Below are 22,554 nucleotides of genomic sequence, written 5' to 3'. Positions count from 1 at the left end.
GTTTGGAATTTTTTAACATTAGTATCATTCCACAAAGTATGACTTGCTTAAAAATGTTTTTATGAACATGCTCCATTTAGAAAAACAGGATGTTTTTTCCAGCTGTGTTGTTATTTCTGTAAGTGGTTCCTCCAGATAAATATTTTCCTCTCCTGAAGAGTATGAAGCAGAGATCCAGAATGGTTCCCCTGTTTAAGGAAGGATATTTTATGAGATTAACCTAACTGGGTGTAGATCTATGTGATCTTCCTGCACCTCTAAATTACCTCTTTCCTGTGACAACTGTTACTATCTCCTTCACACAGGCCCTCTGCTACACAATTTCTGTAATAACCTATGCAATCTTCATCCATTTAGGTATTCCTGAAGACCTACTGGATTGTGGGCACCATGACAATCTTCCATTTTTTTATCTAGGAATGAGATTCCTGTGGTTTGCCTGTTAATCTGAAATAGCCAAACATAAGTACATGTAGAGGAAAATCTGTTCATAGCAGCCTAATCTTATCAACACGCCTAAAATGAGCAAAGGGATGAGTGTGCAGACATGAAGTCAAAGCACAATTGCCCCTTTTTTTGTCTTTTAAGTCAGCTCCAGTGACACTGGGCTGTCGATGCAGCTAAATCACAACGAGGAGGTCAAGGAATGCAGTCTGTGCATCCCCTACTATGAAAAATTTCCTAATAGGAAAGCTTATTCCTCGGCACACCTATGAGTGACTGCAGAAACTCAAGAGCTCTGGGTGTGAGGAGCACTCTTAAAGACTTTGCCATAGGATGAGATGTTCTGTCCACACCTAGAAATGCAGTGCTGGTCTGCTCACTTGCAGGCCAGCAGGTCTCACTAGCTTCGACTCAGAAACATAAAAGTTAACAGATTCTGAAGCAGTAGGGAATTTGGTAAAAGGGATGGAGACTCCAGGGAAGAATCACAAGTTCTAGTTAAAGTGATGTGAAAGCAAATGAAAGAAAAGGTTTGACAGCTCCATTATGAATGCATTAGCTGTAAATATGAAATGCAGCCTGCTTGGCAGAAGCTGTGGATAATGTCCATCAAGACTGAAATGAACAGGTACTAATATTGATAGGAGTCTTGGTAATATTCCACAGTACCCTTTCCAACACACTTACAGGGAAGACTTGCAGGATGTTACTTTCCCCTACTGCCAATGCCACAAGTTATTTTTGGCTGCTAAGGATTTTGAGTTTCATCTAGATGCCAAGGTAACCTTGGAGGATATTAAGGAGACCTGGCTGTGGTTGTTCCTCTGTGGGTGATAACTCAGCTTCTGAGGAGACACTGTCAATCTCTCTCTCAGCCACATGTGAAGATGAGTGTGAAGAAGTTGTGCAGCTTCAGCAGAACCCAGCAATTTGGGCAATTCCCAGCATCCTTGCTATGGAAAACTCTCTTCTGTTTAAATAAATAATGTCCTATGAGAAGGAGCATGTTGTATTGTATGCAAGATAATGAGACCATGGATTTTAAGGGTTGCTGAGAGTCTGAAAAGAACTTGGTTCTCAGCAGAAATGGTGCTAGTGTTTGCCTGATGAGTCCTCACTGTGTAAACCATAAAATTTGCCTTAGACTGCGAGCTGTGTCAAGTACTAGGCCAGGAACAATTTACCTGTGGTTGTTCACTTCACAGATATACTGCTTTTTAATACATTCTGCTGCCATATAAATGTGGGCTACATATTTTTCCAGAAAAAAAGCCCTGGTTATTGTTTTCCTTTTAATGATACACAAAAATACTTGCCCTTTGATTACTGCAGATTACAAAACTGCTGTGCAGTATGTGCTTTCAAAAATACACCACAGTAAAGACAAGATTGTGTTCATTTGCAGAAGAAATGTGAGTTTCTTATTCATTCTCCTTGCCCAAGAGTTGTTGAGGGATGGTGTCAGGGTGGATGGGACCCAAAAGACCCCAGGAGTGTTGTGACTATACTCAGTGTCACATCCCTGGTGTTCTGCCCGTTCTTGCTCACCAACACGTGAATGTACTCATCATCAGCCTCACAGTCTTTGGCAACTTTGGGAGACTGGACTTTGGTGAGACTCCACACAAAAACATTCTACAAAATCATCATCTGTCTCTTCCTCTGATTCTGAGCTCATACTCATGTTTGACCACTGCCATATCAAAAGAAGAACCCATCCCAAGACTAAGGGAAAAAGCAAGATGAGGATTTGATAGCATGTGAACTCTCCCCAAAGTAAGTAAATGTAGATATTTTTTTTTCTGTTAAGACAGAAAATAAACCTTTTGCTAAACCATCATTGCTCTCTTTCCTCTGGAAGTCCAATTTTGTAAGCCTAGCAACTGAACTGATGTGTTAAGGGAAGTAAGGAACAGCAGAAAATGTATTTGATAAGTTCAACTTTTCCTTTCTCTTTTGAAATTAGCAGTGGTGTTTTGCCAAGCCTATTTGTTTAGAATGATTACCTGGGCAACTTTGAGCTATAAATTACTTTCAACATCTGTTCTGAGGAGTTAATAATTTATTTGATGTGTTAGTCATATGACAGCATTTCTGTTCTCTTAATGGCTGAGCCATAAACATTTTTATCAAGATTCTAGATTTTATCCTAGAATAATGAATTTGAAACTGTTTTTCTATGTATATTGGAAATTTTATTCTGAAAATGGTGATTTATTGTAAATCTCTAAGTCCATTATAGATTAGAAGTGTTCAAAGTTATTCTTGATGAACTACTGAACTAATTTTTTTTTATTTTCTTCTGTTCCTGAACTGATCAGGTTTTCTATGAATGTGTTAATTGCTCAAAAATTCTATTTTTTTCCACTTAATAAAAAAAGGAATTGTTACAAAAGCTTTTTATGAATCCCCTGCTACTAGTTCTTTAAGAATCTAGTTGTTTTTTCAGGCATTTGATTTGTCTGCTTACTCAAGTCTTCTGTTTCTACACTATGATTAGATAATTTAGTCTTAAAATGAGAAAATCACCAGAAAAGATCTAACCTATAATGACTTGCAATATTACTTTTCAACATGAATAATTATTCACTGACTATTTGTGAAGTATTTAGGATTCATAAACATCTTCAGGGCAAAAAAACATTTGTCATGCAGATACGCATATGCAGTTGTTAATAATAAGCCACAAATAATAACTGAAAGAGCTGACAGTGCTTATGACAAAATTATTCACTATTTTTGTGGTATTCAGCCAAGTCTGCCTAGGCTTTATAAATAATTGCTGACTTAGAGATTCTGAAGGCCAGGCAGAACTACTGGGTCATTTTTCTGATTTCCTAGGTAGTATTGGTCAGGTATTCTTCCCTCGTTGTGCTAGATGATGATTATATCCATGTGCATTTATTGCTTTAATTCTGCTGAATATAGATAGGCTGAAAAGTTGTAAATAAAATTTTGCAAAAACAATCTGGCATAGTAATTGATGAGGCCTAATAAGGAAAAAGGAATGTTTAGTACAGCAGTCACATATTTCATATTTAAACAGTGCAGCGCTCAAGTCATAGTTAAAACTTCCTCCATATACAGGGTAGAATGGTTTAGAGCCTTTCTTATTCCTTCTTTTTCTGTGTAAAATCATGATGGGAAATGGATGCCAGAGAGCAGTGGCAGTTGTTTCTCTGCGGCAAATGTGGTTGTTAATGGAAAGAAATGCAAGACAGCCATCTGTTGGCTTGTGCAGAAACCTGTTTGGTTCCCAGTCCCAGGCAGGAAGGAGTTCAGTGCTCACTGCGAGGGCAGATGGTGTTTGTGCACAGTTTAAACTCAGGCTGAGCACCAGTCCACTAAGAGGGAAATGTATGCCTGTGGAAATGGGTCCTGGGAGCACTGCAGATATTTGGGACACAGGCAGGGCTCTGTCATCAGCTCGTTACTGGTTGGACAGAGCATTTCTGCATCTTTTCCCAAGGAGCAATTCCCCGTGGGACTGTGTAGCCAGGTGCTATCAAAGGAGATGCATTCAGAACTGATGCACTGCCTTGGGAGAGCAAGTGCACAGCTGGTCTCTAAAAGTGTGGCAGTGTAGTACAGGAGACTTGCTCATCCCTGGACCTATGTAACACCTTCAGGTCTGCATTGTAAAGAACATACAAGTGAAGATAATCATTTATCTTTAAATACTTGGGGTTAGGTGTTGGATCTCAGAAATCTGGAGTTTTTGAGCTTTCCGTGCTTCCAGGCACAGACCCTCTGGAAAACACTGCTCTGGACCTGAAACCTTGGAGAAGGCTTGTAAATATGAATAGTGATTTCTAAAACTCAAATGTATAGTGGGTTAGATGTGTGTGTTTTCACTGGGTGATGGGTTTTAAATTTGAAGTTTTTATAGTATAGTGGTGGATATAGGACAAGATGAAGAATTTTGGGTGGTGTCTTTTTCTTTGTTCATCTTCTTCTTCTTCCATCTTCTTCGTGGAACTCAGGTAGTAGCCTTTGATTGGTCAGTCAAATGTCACTCTAAGGGTCGTGGGAATCTATTATTGGGTCAAAAGGATAAATAATGTAGGTGTTAAACTTTTATTGGTTTGTTTAGCTTTAAAAGGCCTTGAAGCAGGCTCAGCTGTGGCCGTTTTTCCCACTTCTAGCAAGGAGCTAGAGGTGCTGTTATAATTTCTGTGATTTCTGATAAAATATAATAAATATCCAAGCCCAAACACAAGAATCACCTCAGTCGTGTTTCTATTAATCCTGGCTCTGAGAGAAAACAGATGAGAATGATGACAAACCACTAATAAGTGGTGCAAAGCCCAGCATTCACCCCCACCGTTAGGGTAAAGTTTGAATTAGGTATCTTGGATCTTTATGTTTTATAGGCTGTTGGTTTTTATTAAAAACCATTTCCATCATTCAGATCATTAAATGGAACAGTCAATAATTGGGTCTTTGATTGTCCCAGATCTCCTGACACAGATTTGATAAACAAGATTAGTCACATATCATTGCCATTTGTGCTGAGCACATCTTCTTTCCCATTTGAGATACTCTCCCAGGCTTCTATTTTGACCTGGGACTATTTTGAACTATTCCAGGATCTGGGACAATTTAGGTAGGTTCAATTCCCAATAAAAAAGAGGTAACTTCACTCTGCTCTCTCCAGATTTTTTTATTAGATAGAGAAAAAATAGGGGATATACTGCCTCTCCCTCTTCCCACAGTGTAATGATTGAGCAGGTTCTCTCTCTCCAAGTGACAATAACACAAAGGAGAGCTCTTGATATGGGACTGTGGTGCCGTGTGTTTGGGCAGGGATTCTGTGAGCCTCTCACATATTGCTGCTGTCACTAGCCAATGCAGCTGCATGCTGATACTCAGGATTAAGCTCCAAAACACAGCAATTTCAATGGAAATTGTATCAGTGTTCTCATCTGGCACAAACTGCAATTTTCTAGAAGTCCTTGGCTTGCATTTTTTTTTTTTTTTTGGTTCCTGCTGAGGCAAATTACAGTTAAAGCTGGGAAAGAATTGAGCCACTGTTGAAAATGACACCCTGTACATTTCTGAGCACAGATAGATTGGATTTCAATAGAAACTAGAGTGCAATAAATGATGACTTGTTAATTCTAATGTAATTTTAAATAGGTGTAAATTAATTTTGGGTTTTTTTCTCTAAGTTCCCCACATATCCTTTTGTAGATCAGTGAAATCACAAGAAGGGAATAAAACCATTGGTTGTAAAAGATAAAGGCTGAGGAGCAAGGGTGTCTGAACCATAAGAAAGGTAGCCAAATAACTAATTATTCTAAATGATGGAGTAGAAGGCTGTACTAGTTGAACTGCACTAACGTTCTGTTTGCTGTATTTTATGGCACACATCCTTTGTGAACATTTGACACCCATGATTGTTTTGGAGGTGATCTGCAAACTGTTTGCAAACACTGAGGATTTGACCCCTGTATTCCATGTGATGATCATGCCTGTTATTGTGGATCCCTGTGCTCTTTTCCACCTCTCACAACCCTGTTTCAATAATTTGGCTTAGATTGTGACAGCTTCTGGTTAGGATGCTTTTATCCCACCTTTTCAACAGGAGATCGATATTCTGTTTTAAATGAGGTTCAGCTAATGCTGATAGATATAAAAATGATAGAGCTGGAAGGATTAGTGCACCAGCTGAGGCAGGCCAATTTGTCAACATCCCTACAGGTCTTACTGTGAACTGGATGCTGCCACTCAGGTTGGAACTCTCTGAGAGTTTAAAGTTGGATAGGGAACATTTGTTAATTATGAGTTCTCCAGTCCCTAGCAGAGGTTTAAAACTATTCTTTCATGTGACAATACACCCTTAATGCACAGAAAGGTTCTCAATGTGTACAGGAGGTAAATCTTGTGGTCTGAGTCCAAACTCAATGGACAATTCAGTTGGAAAGGCATTCCAGTCTGTGTGTATTCAACTGTTAGAATAGGAATATTCCTCACATGCCACTTGCAAATAGAATCCTCTTACCTGAGCACAAGGCTTCTGAAAGAGTGGAAGAAAAAGGTTATACAGTTTGGGGGAGATGCCTGACAGATTGTGTGCTGGATTTGAGAAGCTGGCCTTTCTGCTAGGTAAGGTTTTACTCTTGCTTCATCAGCAAATTGTGACAAAAAGGCCCAGACTGGTTCTAATTTCGTTATATTTAATATGAATTTCATTACTTTGCCTCCATTTTAATCTATAAAGTCTGGATTTTTCCCTTTAATTTAAATGACCTGGTTTTGAAATTGCTGACTGAAACTCTCTGGGGGTATTCACTTCCAGAAGCTTCTGGGGAAGAAGGAGGAAGGTGCAACTTTTATCCTGCATAAATAACTTCATTCTCAGAGCAGTCTGGAGTGGGATGTGGGAATTGATATATTGGTTTGTGTTGATGGCAAGGGAAAGGTAAGACAGCTTTGACAACCATGGTGATGGGGGCTTTATGTTTACTGAAAACTAAAGAAAATCTCTTCGAAATTTTGGACCAAAACCAAACCAATTCCTTTAACAGAATGGAATGGTTTCCCAGGAATTCTGAATATGTTTGATTCTGTTAATAACCTTCTCCAGGCTTTGCCTTTGACCCAAAACCAAGATAAGGAGAAGGTTTTTCCTTTGTTGCTCAAGACAGATGAGCTTGTTAGAGCAAGCTAACAAGTGTGGATTATGTCACTACAAATCCAGAAGGGTAAGGTGACACTTCAGGTGCTTGCCTCTGGCTCGGTATGAGAGGCCAGTGCTGAATTCCTATCTAGGCACAGTTTTCTGCTTATATTACAATAAATTAAACTGACTACTTGTCACTAGGGCTGAAGCAGCTTTTTTTTTTTCTTTCTTCCTTTCTTTAACCTCAGGGTAACTAATACACCTTTGTTTTCCTGTGGTAAGGCATAGTGAAAGCAAGACACTTCAGTTTATAAGATCAGTGCTATGCATCTGCCTAAAGTTGACATATCTCACAGTGTAACTGAAGTATTCTGACATTGCTGCTTTTTTTGTTTGTTTTGTTAAAAAAAAAACCCTACAACCTTGTATGTGCCAATTTCTCCTGCTAAGCAGCATCTTAAGCAATGAATGCATTGTTTAAGCAGTAGAATTCCTAATTTATGCTGGTACAGAGGTCCCAATGCTGATAGAATTTCTGTCTTGGAAGTAATCTCCTCCCATAGGCCCATGTTCCTCCATTTCCTGTTGTTACTCACTTGCATATTTCAATTTGATTCACTCATTCTGCTGTTCTCTTTCCCAGATGTACCTGCTCAGATTTAGCCACTTTCAAAGTGCTTGTCCAGCTGTGAGCTTCCTGTTTCACTGTCACCTGCTCTCCACTGAAGCAGATGTGATTAACTCAGGACCAGCATTTGGTATCTCTGCACAATTTCTCCTTCCACCTCAGAGTGGCAGCCTGAGATTTGCTGGTTTCCTGCACTTAAATAGACAGACTCAATTTCCCATGATCCTTATTTAATTGTTTCTCTTCTCTGAATTAATAGGTGAGGATTTTAACCCTATTCCTGTGCCACTCAGCTTCTTCATTTCACAAAGGAAAAAAGTCTGTATAGCAATGTAAAAAAAAATATTTTCTTCATTCCCACTGCACCTAGAATTTCCTGACTATACTTTTAAAGAAGTTATACTGAGTTATTTTAGATACCTTACAGCACATAGTCTCACTCTTGAAAGTTGCTGCCCATAAGGCTCCTTAAAATGAGAGGCACAGGGAAAAGCTCTAGAAATTCTCAGTTTGCCTGAGGGACAAACAAAAGGGAAAAATCTTGTCAGAATGAAGTTGGCTTCTTCCTTGCCTGCTACCCTTTTTGGTGGCCCAGGCGGGCCCATTCCAGTAATCACAAGGTAATTTCTACCATGCTGACAGTGATCTGAGTACAAGTGTTTCTCCTGACTTAGCAGCCCAAGCAACTGGATTTTGAACTCAGAAGCCATGGAAATTGTGACAGTAATTTTTTCATTCTCGTGTGTTTCTGTTTTCTGCCTTATGAAATCATCTATAAAGAGGAAGTAAGGTGGACAATTGTTTTAAAAAAAATTCTTGTGAGATTTCCAAACAGCTGAGACAGAAAAACCGACTTCCCACTGAAAACAACTTCTTTTTTTTTGCACACACTTGGTAATACACATTCACCATGCTTTCAAAAGAGAATGGTGATGCAAAACAAAAATAATCCCAGAACTCTGTTATAAATAATTTGGTTTCTACCTCAAAAAATGCTTCCGTCTTTAAATTAGAGCACTGGAGCTCCTAAGGAAGCACAAATCATTGCAGGACCATGTTTCATACACATTCCCAGCCATCGGAGGTCAGTGCAAGTTCATTCATCCCAGCAGCTTTAAGGTCCTTTATTCCTCCAGTTTTGCATAGCAGATTTTTGCAAATCATGAAAATGACCCTTCCCATCTCTAACATCTTACTAGGTAGGAAGGATCTTGGGAACAGTGAGAAGCTAATGACCACAAAATATCTGCTTAGGCAAATGTCTTGGCTGCACACAGTGTGCCAGGAAAAGCACCCCTGAATGTTTGCTCTAGTTTTGGATGTCTAACTCAGCAGCTGACCAAGGGCTGGAATGGGTGGAATAGCTACACCCAGTGCTCCTCCAGGTTTTGGTTGATGTTTGTGCCTCACTGAGCTCCGTTTGACACCAATCCTGCTGCTTATGAAGCTTAAGGTGCTAAGAGTGGCCCCAGGACTGCTACAACAAAGAGCTTACACCTCACAATGCATTATTTCAGTGGCTCGTTGGAGTCTAGTATTAATGGATCACAGTGAAGTGCACTTTGAAAAAAATATCTAAATAGTCTTCAGATAAAGAACATAAAGGTTTGAAGACCATGTTCTGTGGATTTATAAGTGATTTTAAAATATGTTTATTTTAAAAGAAAGAAAGCCCACGCTATGAACTGCTAAAAATTGGAAAGCTCTGAGGTAAAAAAAGATTCAGGAAATTCTGAATTTATTTTTCCAAACTACCACTTATTTCTGTACCCTTCTGCATCTGTTTCACTGAAAAATTTTCCCTAAAGGAACGTGAATAAAATTTTATTTGGCTATAGGGGCAGAGAGTGAAAGTAAGCAGTGAATTGTGTGGTTTAAATCTCTGGTGCAGAAAAGGGCTGAGAACCTCTGTTGTGAATCTGGCAGAGAATGAATTTGAACTTCTGTTTCTTACTATGAAAATGGTCTATCAGTTATGGGATTTTTGCCCTCTAGAGACAAATTGAAAAGGTAAAAAAAAATTTTTAAAAGGCAACTAGAATAGTTTTGTTTAGGAAAAACTTTCTAAACAATTTTGGGTTTGACCCAAAAGAAATATTGAAACATAGGAAAAAAATTATGAAATATGATTATTCATTCCCAAGCAGCAGAAATAATAATGTGAACTGCTTCTCATCTGTAACTAAGGTCTGAAAATAAATTTCAAGTGTAGAAGGTTAGCTGAAATTTAAAAATGCAGTTTATTAACTTGATTTTATTGGAACACTGAGACTCGGTTTCAGAAGATAATAAAAATTACAAAATGCTGCACAGCCAGAAGTAACAAGGCTTCGAGTTCAACATGGGTGTCACTATATTGGTTGTTTATTTTGAAGCTATTAAATAGCTACTTCCCACAGCTATTTATCATCTCAGCTTTCATTAAGATACCATGATTTTGTCTTTGTGCCTGTAGAGGACCATATGAATGTAGAAAAAGCTCTGAAGTATTCCTCTACTGTCATTTGAAAACCTGAAAAAAGAAAAAAAAGAAAAAAAACCCAAGCAAATAAACCCTAATCTCACAAAGTCCCATTGCTCCAGGAGCTGGATCTACAGGAAAAAACATTAGACATTAGATCCTGTGATTGATAAAACTGTGCCAGCTGGAATGCTGAGTATGGGAAGAGAATTTTCTCCCAGTATCTATCTCAAATGTGTGTCCAGCAAATACATTTCAAGAGAAACACCTTTGAACTGACTAGAAAACCCTCACAGTCCTGATGAATTATTTGGGACATATCAGTATCTAATAAAATACAGATCAAACATTATCATATTGTACTGACACTGAGCAACAGAGGTAGAACATGAGGTCTTAGGAAGGCCATGACAACCTTGGAAAGAAAACTCCCTAGATTCCAAACTGTAACTACATTTAATAATCATGATCTGAGGAATGTTATAAGAAGGGTCAGGAATTTTGGTGTATTTTATCAACAATTCTTTTCAGTCTTAATTTTACATTGTGAACAGCTGTATGGATTTGGTTGGAAGTGTAAAAAGTATGCATGGAACTGTAGGAAGGCAGGGATGTCTGCAGGAAAAGGTTTGGTGTCCTGAGAGTGACCAGTTTGTTTAAGACTTAAGATAAAGGTGTTTGTGTTATCAGAAGGTCGTGATAGTGAGCAGTGGTTTGAATTCTTGTGAAGCCCACTGACAGTTCTAATTAAGCTTATGTGGGAAGGAGCAAATGTGTGGATGACTTTCTTGCTGTTCTACAGTATATCTTTATATATTTATATAAATATTTCTATATTATCTTTAATTACTTCCTGAATTTGATTAAAGTATTTCCCCTAAGCATCGTGTAGAAGGTGGGTTTGGTCTGAGACTTCTTGTGCTTGGTGCCAGGATTGATATCCAAGTTTCTTATCAAGTTCAGTAAGGTAGTGAATTAAATAGTAGGAATATAAGCAAATATAAATAGGCCTAGATAGATATAATAAAGCAAATATGTTGGCCTAGATAGACTCAGGTATAAATTTAATCTGAACAGAGTTCCTGAAGTCAACAAAGCCCTTTAGAGGGCACACGTGTCTTCTTAAGGAGAGGGCCATGACTCACTGCAAGAGTGATCACAGGATTTTTTGGTTTCCTCTCTAGATTTTGTTTTTATTCAGAACTGAGGAGTGTGTGTGTGTATATGTGTGTGTGTGTTTGTTCTCCTTTGTCTTAAACATCAAAATCTGGTCCTTGGTAATTCTGAACATGTTGCAGAGGTATTACATTTTCTCTGTTGAGCAATTCTAGTTACATCAGAATTTTCCTGAGAGATCCTTTAGTCAAACTCGGATCACTAATAGAGCACCAGGCTTTGGTCTAGGAGAGTGCTACACTGTCTGAGTAAAACTGTACTAATTTTGAATTTAATTATTCTCATCTTGAATCTAATGGTTGATGGTGTCTCCTGGCCTCAGAAATCCCGTGATGAAGATGTAATCATCACACTGTTTTAAAAGGCTGAAATTCTTCCACGACAAGGAGTAGCACATCTGTTGATGTCAGCTTTCTCCCAGGGCTGTAGAAATTGGTCCCCATGCACAAGTGCTGCTGCCAGATCTGTTCCACCACTGCATCAGACAGCAGAGGGCAGTCAAAGGGCCATTGCTCTGCTTTACCATTGCATTACCAGGACCAGAAATCTTAGGAGTTAATTGGCCACTAGGACTGGCAAAGGTTGCCGTTTGAAGCATGGCAGGTGCAGTGGAAGGAAGGGAGCAGTCAGGGCTTTTCCCTGGCATTTCTTTCACAGAAGCACAATAGTCAACCTTGAACATGAGAATCTCTCCTGAAAGTTCTCAAACCCTGCTCTGCTCCTTTCCTCCATACACCTGTTTTCAATGAAAACAATCTATTAAACCTTCCCCCACCCTGCTGGGGGTGATGCTCATCTGCCCTGCACAGACTGGCAGGAGCCCCACAGCCAAGCCCTGTGGTAAAGGGGATGAGCTGAAGCTCTGGAGCATCAGCCAGGTGAAGAGCTTGCAGCAGCACTGCTTTTGCCACGGTGAATGCATGGCACTGTGGAGAGGCTGGGGTAGGGGATCCAGCCAGACCCCCAGGGCATGGTGCAAGAGGCTGAGATGGTGCCAGGAATTTGTCTATCCCGTGGATGAGCATTAGCAGGGAACCAGCTCAGGCAGTGGAAACCCTAGCTGAGCCTTTACTGCTGAGTATTTCACTTTTGCCTATCTCAGTTATGAGTCATGAACCTCCGTTCCATTTTTAGCAGATAAAAAGAGAAGGAAACCTTATGCAAAGAAACTGTAATGATGCAGTAACTCAATGACATCAGCTGCTGTTTGCCAGCATAGTGCATGGCAGGTGAGGAGAGGAGCTACTCCAGGTAAGAGACTGTTTCAGATGTTTGTTAGCTACACTGAGAGTGCTGGAGCTGAAGGACGTGCTCTCAGAGCAAGTTTTAGCTGATCTTGATGGCTAATTGTTGATCTTGATCAAGCTGTTCTTGATCTGTAGAACTTGATGGCTTGAAGTTTTAGCAGTGTTGAAAAAGCAGCACAGGACCTCTACCCTGTGTAGAAAAGGTTGCTTTGAAATCCACTGCAAGCAATAGGCTGCTAAATGTGGCTGCAATAATTGCAATAGTTGCCTCCCCACCTAAGGGATGAATGGATGGATAGTGGAATTACACCTGTCTAAAAGTACTCCAAGGCCCAACTTGCCCAACTCTTCTCCAATGAAATGAAATATGCTTTGTTTGAATAGGGATTTGTTTCAAAAGAGAACTGTAGAGACTGGAAAATAGTAACATTTGATTCCAATTCTTTACTGAGGTCTGACAAGTTTACTGTGCATAATACTGAAGTTAGAGATTACATGGAATATAAAACCAAATATATCACAGGAAAGAAACCTTAGTTTCCTCGTGTCTTGGCAGGAGAGTTAAAAGACTCCAATAAACTTGAGGGGGTTTAATGAAAATCTTTTGTGACTGAAAATTGTGTTGAATAGGATCTGCTCCTCTGGGAAATCTTCAGTTGATTTTATTTTCTGGTGTATGTACGAGCTTTAAACTGAACTCTTGGAGTTGTAGCTCCTGAAACATGGCAGTGTTTCTGGAATACCAGTCTGTGTTTCCTAAAGCTTCTGTAACAAATTCAGGGTGTTTCAGATTTCTGCACTGAACCTCTAATACAATAACTTAAAGTAAGGAATAACATTTTATCATGTTGTCAAAATTATAAATATAAATATAAGTCTTGAAAGCTTTAAAAGCACCTGTCTCAAAACTCATGGATTTACAAAAACTCTTGAGATAATTTCATAAAGTTGCCCTTCCTGCATTTGGCAGCAATTTCTAAAATGAATTTCTCAATTCTCATTCCCCTTTTCAGTCTCCCATCTGACACTTGGTGCCTCTTCAGAGCTCCATTGACTTCAGTGAGGCATGAAATTGAAAAAGAATTGCAGTTAAGTCTGCTTAAAACAGAATTGCATCTATTTGTGCTAAGCCATAGGGAGAGAAAAACTCTCAATAGTCAAAAGAAATTATCCACAAGTGAAAATAGAAAAAACTTGATCTGACAAAGCTTTTGAAAGTTTGAATGTTTACAGTTAAGTAGGTAAAGTGAACAATGTTTTGGTTTCTTCCATCTGTTGGACAGTGTAGGGTAAAAGTAACTAATGCCAGCCATAGTAAAGTATCATGAGGCAACTGAATTAAAAATATTAAAATTTTATAAAGCAATCCATATACCGCCTCTTTACTATAACTGGCAAACACAGGTTTTGGAGTTTTGTTTGAGTTTTTTCCTCTCTCAACCTCTACTTTCCTAAGAGATAGGATGAACAAAACTGAAATGGTGAGGAACAAAACTGTAGGCAGTGACAAGAGGAAATAAGGCTCCAGAGAGCCCATGTATGGAGTCACATTTAACACAGAAATCTAATTCTGTGACCTGTCTTGAAATGATTTGTTCACTGGCAATGGGGAAGGCAAATAATCTACTGTATCATGTCACTAAGTTTAGTAATTCTAATAAAAAGGTTTTGAGGCATAACTACTACTTGCATGAGTAAGGCTATTGACCTCACTGGGTCTAATTCAATGAAGTGCTTCATTGAATGAGTAAGAATTGCAAAACAGAGCCACTTGTTAGATTAAAAAATGGAGTATTTTGCAATGCTACTTTTTTTTGGGTTTTGTTTGGTTTTTTTTTCCCAAGTTCTCATCTGGGCCTGCATAAATCTCGTGCTTCTGGAAGCATTGAAAAATTACATTACAAGAACAGTAAGCAATAACTTTTAACTTTTGTGTGAAATCACTTCATAATTTCCTGTTCAGAGACTGACATTTACATCATCATTAAACATAGGTTCAAGCTATGTCTGTTTTGTTCAGTTTTATTAGTAGTAATAATAATGAGATTTGTCTACCTGGTTAAGTATCAGTTGCCTTAATGTTCCAGATGTTTGTGGTGGAGAATGACTTGTGTCAATCGACGTGGTGATGACACAGAGCAGGAACAGATGGCACAGAGCTGCCCCTGCCCCTGTGCATTCATCATGTCCAGTGGAAACAATGACAGTGTCACACTGGTTCTTGGCAAATTACAGAGCCCAGCAAACAAATCAGCCTGACTGGCAGAAGTCTTGGAAAAGTAAACTGAGATCTGCCTTGCACAGCTCTAGAGCTTACATGGCTATGGATCACATCGCTGCTGAAAGAGGTCAGTAGAGAAATGACCCAGGAAAGAGATTTGGCCTCTACCTAGTGCTTGTAAAGTGATTTTTCTTAGCCTTTGACTTGGCTGAGTAGTTCTATTGGCATCACTGGGTCTAGCTATCTAAGTTTTTTATTTAAGGAGTGAGAATTGCAGATTCAGCTTTATAAGATATTTCCAGATAAGAGTGTAATAATGGCCTCAACCTTGTAATTGCAAGAAGATAGAGCAGAAGGCACTGGGCTCTCTTGTGCTTCCTGTTGGATTTTTACAGCAGGCTCTTAGTTGCTATATGGTTATTCTTTTTGTCTTGGTGGATTTTTTTCAAATTAATGTTGATTTTGTCTATTATGACAGATTTATTTTGTTTTTGTATCAGAAGATAAGGGCAGAACTGTATCAACTGTGCAATTTATGAAGCCTTAATCCTTGCAAGGAGATAAGAGTCACAGGTGCTACAAATGTCCTCAGGTTAGATACAGATTCCTAACTGGATTTGTGTATCATATATCAATCAGATATTTGTATTAGACAGGAAATCTCAACAATTTCCTGCTGCTATGAGTACTCAAAGCTTATCGACCTCCAGCTGCAGTCAGAAAACTGGTTCTGGTAATATTGCCTAAGAAACCAGGCTGGCAGCACCTTTAAATGCTTAAGGCATTCAAGCATTGTCTTGTCATGCTCCTGAAGAAGAAGGAGGTGCAGAGGTGTCAGGAGGAGCTGTGCCAGCCCCAGGGCTCTGCAGGGGCTGCGTGGACCTGCCAGACACAGAGGAGCCCTGCCTGTTGTACCATGCCCTGCCCTGTTGCAACACTGCTTGCATCCATCCACCTCTGCCACGGTTCTGAGTTTCTCCAGATTATCCCCTGACCGATATCAAACCATTTTGTGCATCCCCTGACCGATCTCAAACCGTTCTGTGTAACCTTCAAGTTGTGCAAGGCCAGTTGAGGGGACCTTTCCGTATTGGTGTGCAGTTTTATTTCCAGGTGTGGTGGCATATCCCTGCTCAATCCCATGTATGTGTTGCTAGGTAGGGTGTAAAGAAGCAAATACAGCTATGGGGTTCTTCCATACAAGGATTTAGGAAATTTAGTCTACAGCTGGTGCTGCTGAAACGTGGATGACTCAAAAGACACCTTGAGGGTGACTGACCAGCTGATGGCTGGTTCTTGCTCTTGCTCTGTCTCTCTATTTGTCCATGAAGTCATCTACATATCCAAAGCAGGAATTGCCTCCAACATCCCTGCATCCACATTCGTCAAAAATAAATTTAAGTCATCAATGGTACACAGAATTTATGAGATGAGTTTCTGTTGTAAGGGAAATGATTGTGAGAACAAAAAAAAAAGGGTTTTTTTACTGTGTACTCCATTACTGGCATGCTCTGCTGCCAATTTAAACACTATTAGAAGCTTGGATTTTAACAGTGATAGACTCGGGTTCCCAGTTTTCTCAGCTCTTGTTTGACATCAGTGTTTGCCCACTCAAAACAAGCATAAAGCTACCTGGTGTCCTTGTTTAGACCCTTATTGTTTCATGTGGTATGTAAATGCAAATCTGTCATGAACTGAGATTACCAAGGTCTTGCAATGAGATTGCAAGGCCATTTCACAATGCTACTGTAAGTCACTGCACTCTGGGATGAGCAGGAATCCTACGAAATCCTTCTGGATTATGACATGACAGTTTTCTGGGATGAACTCTCATGCTTTCTTGCAACCTTTTTTTTTATTATTATTATTGGTAGGTAATCCAGTATTGCTATTATAAATGAGGACACTGTGAATCCAGTATTGTGTTTTTAAATGGGGACATTGTGACCACTACAATGACAATACATGTCTGAGTGGGCCAAAAGTCTAATGTAAGTTTAGAATGTTTAGTCCCCCATTTCTTCAGTGCATCAGCAGAGTTCAGCCTTTTAACCTGTCCTATGTAACAATGGAGCTGTTACCAGAAAAGTGATTTTCTTCAAACACTGAGAGACTACTTAGACAGAGCCCTACCCTTCCATGTTCTCTCTGCTCTGTTGTTAAACTTTGGCTAATTAATTGTATATATTTTACTTCAGTTTTGCACCATACTCCTCAGCAATTTGTCCCAGAACATTTAAAAAGGACTTAAACATTTTTATCCTGATTTTGATATGAGTTAGAAAATCCAGTGATGTTAACAGAATGATGACAAAGCAAGGAATAAAACCTAGAACCTGAGGATTCATAACCTAGAACCTGGGTATTCGTTGATGGTATTCCTACAGATTTATAGTAATTGTAGTCGTTTCTTGCAAACTTTACTAGCATTTTTGTAGAACATAGTGTGTGGTCTGCTGGTAATCTTCGAAATTCACCCTCTTCCTGCCAAAGTATGAAGAGTGACCAGCACCCAAGCCACTAAAGAGAAGTGCACGTACAATCTGAGTAGGATTGGTGTCCCCTGCAGTTAAATACAGTTGTACAGTCAGCACAGCAAATTATTTCCTCCCACTTCCCAGAATGATAAAAATAGGATATTGCTAGTGGTGGTTTTGTGTTGCAAAGCAGACAATTACTGAGCCCTTCCTCCAGTATCCAGACAGCACAGATCCTCATACCTTTGAGTAACAGATTTAAGTGCAGGTAGCAGGTAACATGAGAAATGTGTGTAGACGCCTGAGTAATAGATGAGAAGGCTTTGAGTAAGATAGAGTTCTGAAGGGCACAATTATTTTTTTGTTTTTTGGGGTTTTTTTCTGGTTTAATTTGGGTTTTTTGTTTAGTTGGGTGGGTTTTTTTGCTTTTTTTTTCTTGCTTTTTTTTCTTTGGTTTGGGTTTTTGGGGTTGGTTTGTTTGTTTGTTTAGGTTTTGGGGGGGTTTCTTGGGAGGGTTGTTGCTGTTGGGTTTTTTCATTTTTTTACTGCAGGAAAAATACCACATTCTGTTTACAGATGATTTTTGGTTTTTTGGCCAAGCTCATCCCTTCTATAAATCTTTTCCTCTGAATAGGATCAGGGCAGGAATTCTAGTTAACTTCTAGTGGTATTTGTTTTGTGAGAACTGGCTTTTAGGTCATGGTTAACAGATATCTGAATGGGCAGCTCTTCTCTGAGTTGGTTTGTTTTTTGTTGTTTTGTTTTGTTTTTTTAATTGTTTATTTAAATGTGGTTTTTTTAAGTTAAATAAGACACGTATGATATGTTAATTTTATTGCTTTATGCCTTGAAAGGTGCTGAGCCTGTTGGGAAGAGCACCTGGCAGAGGTGCTAGGGGAGCAGCACTACCCTGGTAAGTGTCCTTGTCTTTATCACAGTAGGGGGAAGATGATCAGTAACTGACTGAGCAGATGGCTCAAACAGGTGTTTGATTTGCTGTGACAATCATGGACACAATTCCTAAGGAAGAAAGCTTGATAGGAGGGGAGAACGCCTTGTATCACCTTATTCCATTTATCAGCAGCCCACAGGGGATAGGTATGCAGGAGATATCAGCAACCATTCCTCCTGCAGGCTTATCCTCATCTCAGTCTCCTTTTTTCTTTGCAAATATGACCAACACTTTGCACTTAAGACCAACAATTTATTCTGCCACTATAATTGAAATTATTATATTCACAATTCATTTGTCATTGAGTTATACTTACAGATGCTTTAATGAAACCTAAATAAGACTGATTCACATAGAATGAGGTATTCCTGCCTAGGAAAGTACCAAAAAGATAAAAAATCTGATTTCTGATGGTGAATATTGTGAAACTGTGAAGCAAAACATTTTGGTGTTTTATTGCTTCTGTTTCATTTTAGTCAGTTAAGGGGTTATTTTCTTCAACCAAAATACTACAGACTTATCAATTTAGGTTTAGATCACACTTAAGCAGGACCCAAAAATTTTCTAGTACATTGAAGATATCTCACTTTGCAAATTACTTCAAAGAAGAAAATATATTTTAGCAATTTAATATGTGTCTGAGATAAGTTTTCAAAACCAACAACCTGTGTATTTTCACAAGCAGTTTATTTAACATTTCAACTCCTGCATTCCACATACTCAAGTTCTAGGCTGCTCTTTCTGTATATAACTTACATTTCATTGCCAGGATGGAATAGCAATTTTTTCTAATTAAAGAACTTCAAGTATTTTTATTCTCCCAGCCTTTCATCCTAACTGTTTTTCAGAACTGATATTATAATACAGCTTTCCTTTAATCTGTCTCCATGTTAATATAAATTATTTTGGGAGGAAGGGATTCTGTTAAATGCAACCAGAGATGCTTCTGCTTATACTTTGTGTCACTAAAATCTGAAGCACAAGAATTTGATTCAGCAAAGACCATATATGCATTTTCACAATTCAAAACCTTTTTTTCTTAAAAGAAAGGATGTATGTTAGTCATCCTTAGTAGTTTCACATGTGATTAAAGCCTGACTTGTTTTAAAACTAAATGAATCAGCTTTGTAAAACTCCCTTTCTCATTCATTGTAATAGCATGCCATTTATCCTACTACTGGCCAAACCGAGCTTAAAGAGACAGATCACTCTATTTCTGCACTGTGTTCCTGTAGGATCTAGCTCTAGGTAAATCTTCATTTTATTCCTATATATTAATGCTTTCCATTTATTTTCAGGTATAATGTTGTGTCTGTCATGCCACTCATAGAAGACACTAAAAGAAATTGTTAAAAGGGTTTATTTTACTCAGGGCAACACAAGTTTTCAGCTAATAAACGCTTAGCAAGATGAGCCATGTAATTTTACAGATTAATGTATTAAAATTTTCAAAACGTTTTGCCAGTTTTACATGGAGTGACATCGCTCTGCATGGAGTGTAATTCGGAGAAAAGAAACAAGGTTTCTCCCTGGGAGGTATTTAAGAGGTAATATATCTTTAAGTGTCTCCGCCTCTGAATCCACCCACTTCTTGATAGCTGCAGCAGCCTTGTTGACTCACAGAAGCCGTGTTCATGCAAGAGCCAGCAATGAGCAGTATTTTTCAGAGATTTTAAGAGCACACCTCCTGCTATGTATTTCGCATTCTAGCTTGCTGGGGCTGAAGCTGTATGAAAGAAAGTTTTACGTTTTGAAGATATTGCAAAAGATAGTTCCTCCTCTCATCCTGGAAAATCCTGACAGACCAGTTGGATACCTTTCAGGCCTTAACCAAGAACTTTATCTTCTCATCCCACTGTCTTTTTTACAGTAGAAAGACCTGAGACACCCTTAAGAACTGAGAATCTGACTAATTTAAACAGATGGCTAATCCCAGTGCTGTCTGCAATGGACATCTACATCATCATCATCAGAAACAGAATAACCTCTTAAAAAGTGGAATATCTAAGAAAAATGGAATCACTAAAGGAATGAAGGTAAGGTTTAATTGTTTACCCTAATTGCCTCAATATTGAAAACAAATAGGTAGTTGCAACATTACTTGTTAAGCTATTTTTATGGTCGTCTTAGTATCCATTGAACAGCTTGTATGGATTAGGCTTGTGTGTTAAATTTTGTAATCATGGGACCTGACACTGCTTTTGTCTGTCCTGAACTGCAGAGAGAGTTGGGAATGCTCATGCAAATGCTGATGGTCCCATGGACTGATTTAGCCTCTAGTTCATATCAAACACAACAACAAACACATCTAGTAACTTCCTTCTAGAGCTTAACCGGTGGTGGAGTTGACTTTGCAATGTATTAATCAGTAGTGGAAAGCTGTTTTGTCAGCTTCAGGTGTGTGTGGAGTAATTTTTAAAGTGTGATTTGTTGTTGTACAAGTGTAACAACAAAAGCACGTAGGCAGGAAAGCTGTCTTCTCCTGATGTTTACATTTCTACAGCGTTGGCTTAGCTTATTCCCGCACTTTACTGCTTTCCAGCCTTGTACTGCTTAAAATCCAAGTCAGTTCACTTTCTATTCTCTCAAGCTGTTCTCTTCGAAGCAGCGCTTCTCACATACGTGAATTTTTCATAGAACTGTTGGCATTTAACATCCTGAAGAATGAACGACAAATCTAAAAGTATGCCTTTAGCAAAAGAGCCCAAATCTTACAGGTTGTCTCTCCGTGGTACCTGTTCTGACTGGGAGCTTACTGTCTGTCTTGCAATGTCCTAGCTCTGGATCTTGATGTGATTATCAGGAGAAAGTCCTGCAGTGACTGCAGGAAGGCTGTCTTTACAACAACGTGTGGTGTGACAGGGGGGATGGAGAAGGTTCCTTATGGATCCTGAGCGCTCACCTGACCATCCCTGCTGGAAGCTTTAGACAAGGACCGTGGTGAGGGCTCCGCTGTTTTACAAATAAACTGCTATCTTTTATCTTTCTCTAAATGGGGCGCTCACACACCTCAGCACTCTAATGAGGGCACGCCCAGTGTCATGCCTAATGGTTGTCTGGCTTCAGGTGTCTCCCCTGGTATGAGTGTGTCCCAATCACTGCCGTGTGTTGGATGAGGAAAGCAAAAAATCTTGCGCAATGATTGAAAAAGACCTTTCTTGGATTCGCTTCCAGAAACTTAATTCAGTGTCCTCTTGCGTATCACACGCTCCTTGTCATTTTGTACATTAGCTATTTGCCACAACTGTGCTCCAAATCTTTGCTTTCCACTTGTCACAGATTCCAAGGAGTAAACTTCGCCATTCGGTTACTGTTAATCTGCTGCAAATGAGTGATTTTGAAATCCCGGGAGGGCATTAAGTAGGATTTCCTCCTTATTAAAAAAGAGAAGAAAAGTAAACAGCTAGAGACGTAATGAATACTAGAACTGAGGATGAGCAAAAAAAAAAAAAAAAAAGTAAATATTGGCTTGACAGGGATGGCAAAGAAATGAAGGAAATATTAGTGGATGCACTCTCAAGATTAGTGCAGTCTTACGAGCTCCACATGGTTGGAGGAGAAGATGTTTTACTCTGCTGTGTGACACCTGAGAGTAGCACTGAGCCACTTGTAAATACCATCCATGGCTGAGGGAAGTGGTGAGGAAGTGAAGACGTAGAAAGTTCAGGAGGCTTATCAAAGGCAGATTTGGTAAGTCCGGGTCGAGCACTGTGCTCCAAGTTACATACCATTTCCCCTTTCTTCCTGCTCCCAGCAGAGATTGGGAAAGAAGGAAACAATAACAGACAAGAGTCCTGAATGAACCAGGAATCTCATTCCTGGTAGGAATCTCCCCATTCCTGTCTGGTCTGTTTCCCCGCCCCAGCTGCCTCGCCCTGTTCGGTGCTTATGCTTGATGCTATTTTACAGGAACAGATACTGTTCCTTCCTCCCTGCGCTGTTTACCAGCCTCGCTGCTGGAGGTGTGCGACTCCACACACTCCTCTCTGGGATGTGCTCCCCACTTCGCAAGCTGGGATCTGACAAGCAGGGAATGTGGCAGCTTGGTGCACAAGGAAATCCTGCACATGGTTTCCAAGTTTCTCCTAATTCCAGTCCTTCTTCCTCTCTTGCTCTTTAGCCACCTTGCCCCTATTTCCCCTAAAACTCTGACACACACATTTATCTACTTTAATGCCCATGCAGTAAATTAATTGACAATTAAACACCTTATACAGCAGAAATATACTGCTAATATAGTCAAGGGATGTGACTGGTGATGCTGGTTCTAGATTTGTGACAGTTCCAAAGCTTTTGGGCTTAGTTACAGCTGTGCTACTTTGC

At 39.4% G+C, this 22,554-nt stretch overlaps 1 protein-coding gene across 3 annotated transcripts in view; it reads left to right on the top strand.

The window, feature by feature from the left end:
- The first annotated feature begins 627 nt into the window (after nucleotides 1–627).
- The window catches only part of SPTLC3 (serine palmitoyltransferase long chain base subunit 3), a 99,452-nt gene continuing 77,525 nt past the window's right edge, over nucleotides 628–22,554 (top strand). The window contains exons 1-3 of one of the 3 annotated variants that reach the window (XM_088160731.1): nucleotides 628–2,220; nucleotides 18,134–18,192; nucleotides 20,102–20,267. In XM_088160731.1, coding sequence (XP_088016857.1) covers nucleotides 20,154–20,267 — 114 coding nt within the window. In that variant the 5' untranslated portion in view covers nucleotides 628–2,220; nucleotides 18,134–18,192; nucleotides 20,102–20,153. Of the gene's footprint in view, nucleotides 2,221–13,052; nucleotides 15,395–18,133; nucleotides 18,193–19,736; nucleotides 20,268–22,554 lie in introns of those variants that run through there. The other 2 variants (XM_088160732.1, XM_088160733.1) reach the window with 2 other exon arrangements.

This window comes from Sturnus vulgaris, chromosome 3 (assembly GCF_052056855.1).
Source record: "Sturnus vulgaris isolate bStuVul1 chromosome 3, bStuVul1.hap1, whole genome shotgun sequence".
NCBI classification, from domain to species: Eukaryota; Metazoa; Chordata; class Aves; order Passeriformes; family Sturnidae; genus Sturnus; species Sturnus vulgaris.
The sequence above is the reverse complement of the archived record's forward strand: the minus strand, read 5'-3'. Positions and strand labels throughout refer to the sequence as shown.